Here is an 8,827-nt window from a genome sequence, read left to right as displayed (position 1 = left end):
CACACACACACACTGAACACACACCCTCCTGCTGGCCTATGAGTGTGAAGTTTATGTTGTATTTGTGTAGCACCTCCTCAGAAACTAGCAGCTCTGCAGGGTGTTCAGCTCTGTTGCAACCACACACTCTGCTGATCCACCCGTTAAAAGATCAATCATTTTATTTATCCTCAGATAATAATCTAATATAATCTCACATGTTCAATCAAAACCACGCTGTGACTTTATCTGAACGTTGTGACTGCAACCGTCTGATCTGTGCAGGCTCCTCTAGGTCTGAGTCCTCATAAAACCTGAACCAAACAACAGGACAGGGCAGGGTCACAGCTTCAGCACAGCCTGCTGCCCTGCAGCACCCCTGTACATATACACACATGTACACACTGTATACATGGTCTTCTGTACATATACACACATGTGCATACTGTATACATGGTCCTCTGTACATATACACACATGTACATACTGTATACATGGTCCCCTGTACATATACACACATGTACATACTGTATACATCCGTAAATATACACACATGTACATACTCTATACATGGTCCCCTGTATATACACATACATGTAAATACTCTATTCATGGTCCTCTGTACAAATTCACATATACCCTACACAGTCCCCTGTAAGTATGAGGTGTCAAATGTAAAATAAACTGTTAAAAAATGTCACTAACACACTTTCCTCATATATCTGACATTCTGAGAGCAAAAGTAATTTTAAAAATTCCACTACCATTTTATTGTCACTGTTCTTAGATTTAGCAAATTTTCACAAAATATTATTATTTTGTTTTAAATGTTTTGTCTACATGTTAAATCCTAAATCTAAATGCGAAAGTTAAAACTTAAAAGTGAAAAATGTCTTAAATGTTCAATTTCAGAATGGAATGCAACACAAGGTGCTGGGCTCATGTTATGACATCATCACCATGAGACAGTAGCAATGCAGCTTCGCTACAAGACATCAAACTCGCAGCAGGTGTCTGAGCTACGCTTCAAACTGCTGGCCCACAGGAACCGTCCACGTTGTTTTCAATGTACACGTGTTGAATTTACATTTTAAATAGCATCTTCTGCAGCGTTAGCGGCGGCTAAGTGTTGATGTTTGTCGCGGGTTGATGACATCATCCTGGTAAGGCAACGCTAACTGCTGCTAACTGCTGCTGAATAAGTGCAGCTCGGACACCGGCCACAGCTGCAAGTTTGATGTCTTTGGGAAGCTTCAGCTGTGTTAGCATTTGCTTTTGTCGCAGGATGATGACATCACAACAAAGGCAGCGCAACGATAATTCCATTCTGAAACACTTAACATTCAACATTTAGCCACAACATTTATTAAAATTTAGCATGATGTAAGAACAGTGGGCTAAATAAAAAGAAAATTATAGATTAAAAATTTTAAGTTATATTTTACACACAGAAAATGAGTTAAATAATGAAAATGTGTTTGTGACGTTGTTTAACATTTTATTTTATAGGAGTCTATAAACACGTATCTGCTCTGGAAGCAGGCTACTTTTTGCAGTCCCCTGTAAATAAAGTACAGTTAAATGAAAACTGTATAAAGCTGAAAAAAAATACTCAAGTTAAAATTTAAACAGCATTTTAGCATGCACAGTTTAAGTCCTGCCCTGCAGTGAAATACGACTTATTTAAGTTCATCGAATCTCCTAAAATCTCCGAACAATTTTGTATTTTATTCTTTTAATGTTTTTTTCTAAATGTTTCAATAAGACTATAGTTTCTGCTTTACAGCGATTAATTTAAATATATTAATAATAATATTTTACTCATGTTTGCTTTTATTTTTAATCTGTCACCAAATCACCATAAACAATGCAGTTGTCCAATCAGAATCAAATAAACTCTAGTCTCTTTCCAGGAAACTGAATTGTTATTGGCCAGAAAGACGTTAACCCTGGAGCAAACTAAATCCTTCGTCCTGATTGGCTAATGTCTAAAGTGGGCGGGCACTGAGTGATTGATCGTCAGTTTTCATTAGCCTTTAGCTTCAAAACAACCCGAAACTGATATTTATTCGACCTTCTCTTTTAATTACGATAGTTCAACCATAAAAAATAAATAAAACAAAATTCAAAGGTAAGGAAAAAAAACCCGTTTGATAAATAGTTTCAAATTAAAGTTCGAGTATTTATTCAGAGGACGGGAAGCTAGCTTGTAGCTCCACAGAATTTCGTACAACTCCCGAGGTCTTTAGCCAGGGATGTTCAGCAGAGCTAAACCCTCTAAAGTAAGAACTTGTAGTTTTGTGTGTTATTAATTTTAAGGCCTTTAGTTGTTTGTCGAACTTACTGTTAGCATAATTAGCTTGAGGTTTTTGTGTTCTGGTGCAGTTCATGTGATGGTTTGTCAGGGTGGGCACTGAAAGAATTTCTGACCCCTGAGGGTCCTATCTGTGACGTATTAGGGTCATTCATTGTTTAAAAAAAAAAAAAAAAAACAACAACTAATTTTACATTTGCCAATGAGTAATATTTGAAAGAAGAGAAAAAAAATAGTTATTAAAATCGTATTAAAAGAAAATAGTTAAAACTTAAGGGATATAAGTTATATAAGACTTTACTTTTAGCTAGTGTCATGCTTCTTTTCAGCTTTTAGCTAGTTTACCACTTCTTTTAGCGTTTAGTCAATGTCCTGCTCTGATTCTTCAGTTTTTAGCTAGTGTTTTGATTCTTTTAGCTATGGTTCTGCTCACTGTAGCTAGTGTTTTTCTTCTTTTAGCTATGGTTCTGCTCACTGTAGCTAGTGTTTTTCTTCTTTTAGCTATGGTTCTGCTCATTGTAGCTAGTGTTTTTCTTTTAGCTAGTCTTCTGCTCATTGTAGCTAGTGTCTTTCTCTTTTAGCTAGTGTTCTGCTCATTGTAGCTAGTGTTTTTCTTTTAGCTAGTCTTCTGCTCATTGTAGCTAGTGTCTTTCTCTTTTAGCTGGTCTTCTGCTTATTGTAGCTAGTGTTTTTCTTCTTTTAGCTAGTCTTCTGCTCATTGTAGCTAGTGTTTTTTGTAGCTAGTGTTTTTCTCTTTTTAGCTAGTCTTCTGCTCATTGTAGCTGGTGTTTTTCTCTTTTAGCTAGTTTTCTGCTCATTGTAGCTAGTGTTTTTCTTCTTTTAGCTAGTCTTCTGCTCATTGTAGCTAGTGTTTTTCTTCTTTTAGCTAGTCTTCTGCTCATTGAAGCTAGTGTTTTTTGTAGCTAGTGTTTTGCTCTTTTTAGCTAGTCTTCTGCTCATTGTAGCTAGTGTTTTGCTCTTTTTAGCTAGTCTTCTGCTCATTGTAGCTAATTTTTTCTCTTTTAGCTAGTTTTCTGCTCATTGTAGCTAGTGTTTTTCTCTTTTAGCTAGTCTTCTGCTCATTGTAGCTAATTTTTTCTCTTTTTAGCTAGTGTTCTGCTCATTGTAGCTAGTGTTTTTCTCTTTTAGCTAGTCTTCTGCTCATTGAAGCTTGTGTTTTTCTCTTTTAGCTAGTCTTCTGCTCATTGTAGCTAGTGTTTTTTATAGCTAGTGTTTTGCTCTTTTTAGCTAGTCTTCTGCTCATTGTAGCTAGTGTTTTGCTCTTTTTAGCTAGTCTTCTGCTCATTGTAGCTAGTGTTTTGCTCTTTTTAGCTAGTCTTCTGCTCATTGTAGCTAATGTTTTTCTCTTTTTAGCTATGGTTCTGCTCACTGTAGCTAGCGTTCTGCTCATTGTAGCTAATGATTTTCTCCTTTTAGCTAGTGTTGTGCTCATTGTAGCTAATTTTTTTCTCTTTTTAGCTAGTGTTCTGCTCATTGTAGCTAGTGTTTCTGTTTTTAGCTAGTGTTCTGCTCAATGTAGCTAATGTTTTTCTCCTTTTAGCTAGCCTTCTGCTGCTTTGTATCAGTCTCTGTAAAGCTCACAGGTTTCTCCTGGCAAATGTCCAACTTTAATGTTTAAAGGTGAGGTAACTTGGTCTCGAACCTGCAGCCTCAGGATTATGAGACAGCAGCACCGACCACTGTGCCACCATGTAATGAGAATAAAGCTGTATTTGATCAGTGGGAATATCTCCTGAGAAAATGTTGTTTATCATCTATTTTTCCCTCGTCTTCGTCTAAAAGCTGTAATTTTCCTGCCACGGTTCTGTTTTCTGATCCTCCCTCTCTCCTGTGTCTCTCACAGATCCAGACATGGACCAGGTCTTGTTTCTCCTCGTCCTCTGCTGTCTTCCGTCCCTCGTCGTGCCCATCCATAATTCATCATCTGGAGGTAATTAGTGTTTATGTTAACGGACAGCAGGAGCTCTGCTGAGCGACCTGAATCACACGATGTAGTTTGTTCAGTGAGGCGAGCGGAGCTTCGGCTGATACCTTACTGTGACGCTGAAGACGGATCTCTCACTTTGTCCTCACGCTGTCCTTCGTCTTCGTGTCTTTGTCTCAGGCTGCAGCATCATCCGGCCTCCGAGGGACGGGGGGATCCGCTACAGAGGGCTCACACAAGAAGAGGTACGCATGCTAATTATCTGCTGATTACAGCTGAGAGTGAGGACAGATACTTCTTTAGCTAATTATTGAGCAACGAAAACAACAATAAAGCCGAAAAACTGCAGTTGTTTAAATATTTGTGTTTATTAAAACCTGCCTTCTGATCAACGGCTTGAATGACAGCTAAAATACAGCTGATGCTGAGAGACGAATAACTGCTGAAATCTGCTGAAGAAGCTTTAAGCTAAAAAAAAAATCAGAACAAAAACTAAACTGTAGCTAAAATGTACAAGGAGCACAATGAAAAGCTATATGAAACAGAATGATAGCTAAAAGCTAAACGTAACAAAACAATAACTAAAAGTTGGAAGTGTCTGAATGATAGCTAAAAGCTAAACGTAGCAAAACAATAACTAAAAGCTGGAAGTGTCTGAATGATAGCTAAAAGATAAACATAGCAAAACAATAACTAAAAGCTGGAAGTGTCTGAATGATAGCTAAAAGCTAAATGTAGCAAAACAACTAAAAGTTGGAAGTGTCTGAATGATAGCTAAAATCTAAATGTAGCAAAACAATAACTAAAAGCTGGAAGTGTCTGAATGATAGCTAAAAGCTAAATGTAGCAAAACAACTAAAAATTGGAAGTGTCTAAATGATAGCTAAAAGCTAATTGTAACAAAACAATAACTAAAAGCTGGAAGTGTCTGAATGATAGCTAAAAGCTAAATGTAGCAAAGCGATAACTAAAAGTTGGAAGTTTCTGAATGGTAGTTAAAAGCTAAACATAGCAAAACAATAACTAAAAATTGGAAGTGTCTAAATGATAGCTAAAAGCTAAACGTAGCAAAACAATAACTAAAAGCAGGAAGTGTCTGAATGATAGCTAAAAGCTAAACATAGCAAAACAATAACTAAAAGTTGGAAGTGTCTAAATGATAGCTAAAAGCTAAACATAGCAAAACAATAACTAAAAGTTGGAAGTGTCTGAATGATAGCTAAAAGCTAAACATAGCAAAACAATAACTAAAAGTTGGAAGTGTCTAAATGATAGCTAAAAGCTAAACATAGCAAAGCAATAACTAAAAGCTGGAAGTGTCTGAATGACAGCTAAAAGCTAAACATAGCAAAGCAATAACTAAAAGTGGGAAGTGTAGTAACCAACAATAAAGCTAAAACTGGCAGCATGGTAGCTAAAAGTAGCATATTGGTAGTTAAAGCTAATTTAACGTTAGCTTAAGGCCAAAGGTAGCTAAATAGTAAATTTCCACATTGTAGCTAAAAAAATAAAAGTAATTAAACAACAGAAAAATTTTCAGAACAGAGATGTTCGGCTGCAGGTTGGTGTGGACCCTGGCTGAAACAAAAAGTTCTGACCCGCTCACAGACTCCTCCACTCAGTCGGACTCACAGACCGGGTCAGAACTTGGATTGGGCTCATCCTGCTCTGAGCTCACGGTTAGTCGAAGGTAAACTCTTGACTCTCCCCCCCACAGATCCGCAGCGTGCAGAACCTGCCGGTGGATTATGAGATCGAATACATCTGCAGAGGGCACCGGGTCATCGTGGGCCCAAAGGTCAGGAAGTGTCTCTCTGACGGGACGTGGACGGACATGAGGCAGGAGAGCAGATGCTGTGAGTTCCAGCTTTGATGTGGCTTTTCAAATTAAAAGTTGGAGCGAAAGCTTCTGTTCCAAAAATGTAAAAGGTTCTACGTCGACGCTGCGCATCAGTGCAGCTGCTGCGACGTTTTGAATCAGGTTGACTCCACAAAGGGGTGGGCACAGTTCCTCTAACCTGCTAATATCTAAACTAGCTTCTCATTTAGCGGTTAGCGTTTTTGCTAACTTTGGAAACCGCTAGTGGACCAATTAGCTTTCTGCTAATTTTAAGTCCACTAAAATATTCCCAAGTGTAAAACTTCCTTTGTTTGACTAACTTCAAACGGTATTTATAAAATGACAAAGTTGATCAAATTAATGCTCTTATTCTGAAAAGGTTAAACTGGAAGTTAGACAGAGATATAACTCTGGCTTGGATTATTAGTCCCTCCAGTTTTTGTAGTTAGCGTTAGCTTCTGCTCGTCTTTAAATGTGTTTAGCTGTTTATCGGTTTAGCTGTTTAGCGTTAGGAGAGCTAAGCTTCTTGTTTTGCGGATTAGTAGTTAGTGAAACGTTTTGGTAAGTTGTGCCCACCACTGGTTGCATCCAAGCTATTAAACTCTGAAAGTGTTACTATGCTGTATATATTTTGCTAACATGAGTTGATCGCCCAGATTCAGTGGCAGCAGGTGTTAAGAACAAGATCAAGCTTTTTGTTTTTATTTTCTAAGATGACTGATTGTACAGAAGTGTTTTAAAGGTCTGAACCCAGTCCTGAACCTGATGTTAGTCGTTGTTTTCACCTGCTGAATATTTCCTGCAGCTACCTTCACCTGAGCTCCTGAGGGAGTGATCTGGCACTACCGCGCTCCCTCTGTTTGTGTTGGAGCCGCTACAGTTCAATGAGCAATTCTTCCTCTAAAAATAGCCGAGGACTGGACTAAAACTGCAGAACAGAGGGTGAAGCAGAACTGAACCGCAGCTCTGGTTGGGGTTTCTTTTACTGGAAACAACAACAACTAAGATTAGATTGTTAGAATTAAAACAGATATAATATTAAAGTATTTTTCTTCTGTGCTGAATGATCCAGAAACAAAATTAGTATTTAAACAGATTAAATTATGTTAAATAATTTTAACAGATAAAATGTTTCCTGCTGGTTTCTGCTGAGCCTCTCCTCTCCAGCTTTTTACACCTGATTATAAAAGGAAACTCACAACACCTTGACTGTGAAACTCTGGGGGACGTGTCGACGTTGATTCATGAGAACTTAGCAACGTTTGTGGACAAAAAGATGCTGCAAGAAGTTCTGCTGCAGGAAGTTCTGCTGCAAGAAGTTCTGCTGCAGGAAGTTCTGCTGCAGAAGTTCCACTGCAGAAGTTCTAACACAAGAAGTTCTGCTGCAGAAGTTCTGCTGCAGAAGTTCTGCTGTAAGAATTTCTGCTGCAGAAGTTCTCCTGCATCAGTTCTGCTGCAGAAGTTCTAACACAAGAATTTCTGCTGCATCAGTTCTGCTGCAGAGGTTCTGCTGCAAGAAGTTCTGCTGCAAGAAGTTCTGCTGCAAGAAGTTGTGCTGCAGGAAATTCTTCTGCAGGAAGTTCTTCTGCAGGACGTTCTGCTGCATGAAGTTCTGCTGCAGAAGTTCTGTTGCAGGAAGTTCTTCAGGAAGTTCTGCTGCAGGAAGTTCTGCTGCAGGAAGTTCTGCTGCAGGAAGTTCTGCTGCTGAAGTTCTGCTGCAGGAAGTTCTTCTGCAAGAAGTTCTGCCACAAGAAGTTCTGCCGCAAGAAGTTCTGCTGCAGAAGTTCTGCTGCAAGAAATTCTGCTGGAGAAGTTCTAACTCAAGAAGTTCTGCTGCAGAAGCTCTGCTGCAGAGGTTCTGCTGCAAGAAGTTCTGCTGCAGATGTTCTAACACAAGAAGTTGTGCTGCAAAGTTGTGCTGCAAGAAGTTGTGTTGCAAGAAGTTCTGCTGCAGGAAGTTCTGCTGCAGGACGTTCTGCTGCATGAAGTTCTGCTGCAGAAGTTCTGTTGCAGGAAGTTCTTCTGCAAGAAGTTCTGCTGCAGGAAGTTCTTCTTCAAGAAGTTCTGCTGCAGGAAGTTCTTCTTCAAGAAGTTCTGCTGCAGGAAGTTCTTCTTCAAGAAGTTCTGCTGCAGGAAGTTCTGCCCGACGTTCTTCTGCAAGAAATTCTGCTGCAGAACATTCTGCTGCAAGAAGTTCTGCTGCAGGAAGTTCTGCAGGAAGTTCTTCTGCAAGAAGTTCTGCTGCAGAAGTTCTGCCACAAGACGTTCTGCCGCAAGAAGTTCTGCTTCAGAAGTTCTGCTGCAAGAAGTTCTGCTGCAGATGTTCTGCTGCAAGAAGTTCTGCTGCAAGAAGTTCTGCTGCAAGAAGTTCTGCTGCAAGAAGTTCTGCTGCAAAAGTTCTGCTGCAAGAAGTTCTGCTGCAAGAAGTTCTGCTGCAGAAGTTCTAACGCAAAAAGTTCTGCTGCAGAAGTTCTGCTGCAAGACGTTCTGCTGCAAGAAGTTCTGCTGAGGACGTTCTAACACAAGACGTTCTGCTGCAAGAAGTTCTGCTACAAGAAGTTCTGCTGCAAGAAGTTCTGCTGCAAGAAGTTCTGCTGCAAGACGTTCTGCTACAAGAAGTTCTGCTGCAAGAAGTTCTGCTGCAAGAAGTTCTGCTGCAAGACGTTCTGCTACAAGAAGTTCTGCTGCAAGAAGTTCTGCTGCAAGACGTTCTGCTACAAGACGTTCTGCTGCAAGAAGTTCTGCTGCA

General features: G+C 39.4%; 1 protein-coding gene across 2 annotated transcripts in view; it reads left to right on the top strand.

Moving 5' to 3' along the window:
- Positions 1-6,228, top strand: part of LOC106532628 (gamma-aminobutyric acid type B receptor subunit 1) — a 10,649-nt gene extending 4,421 nt beyond the window's left edge. Inside the window, exons 1-4 of one of the 2 annotated variants that reach the window (XM_014028738.1) lie at positions 1,938-2,110; positions 4,158-4,244; positions 4,419-4,483; positions 5,956-6,228. In XM_014028738.1, the coding sequence (XP_013884192.1) occupies positions 4,166-4,244; positions 4,419-4,483; positions 5,956-6,111 (300 nt within the window). In that variant the 5' untranslated portion in view covers positions 1,938-2,110; positions 4,158-4,165 and the 3' untranslated portion in view covers positions 6,112-6,228. Of the gene's footprint in view, positions 1-1,937; positions 2,111-4,157; positions 4,245-4,418; positions 4,484-5,955 lie in introns of those variants that run through there. The other variant, XM_014028737.1, reaches the window with a different exon arrangement.
- Positions 6,229-8,827: the final 2,599 nt, after the last annotated feature.

The sequence above is a fragment of the Austrofundulus limnaeus genome, unplaced genomic scaffold (genome assembly GCF_001266775.1).
Source record: "Austrofundulus limnaeus strain Quisiro unplaced genomic scaffold, Austrofundulus_limnaeus-1.0 Scaffold802, whole genome shotgun sequence".
NCBI lineage: Eukaryota > Metazoa > Chordata > Actinopteri > Cyprinodontiformes > Rivulidae > Austrofundulus > Austrofundulus limnaeus.
This window is presented reverse-complemented; position numbering and strand designations above follow the sequence as displayed.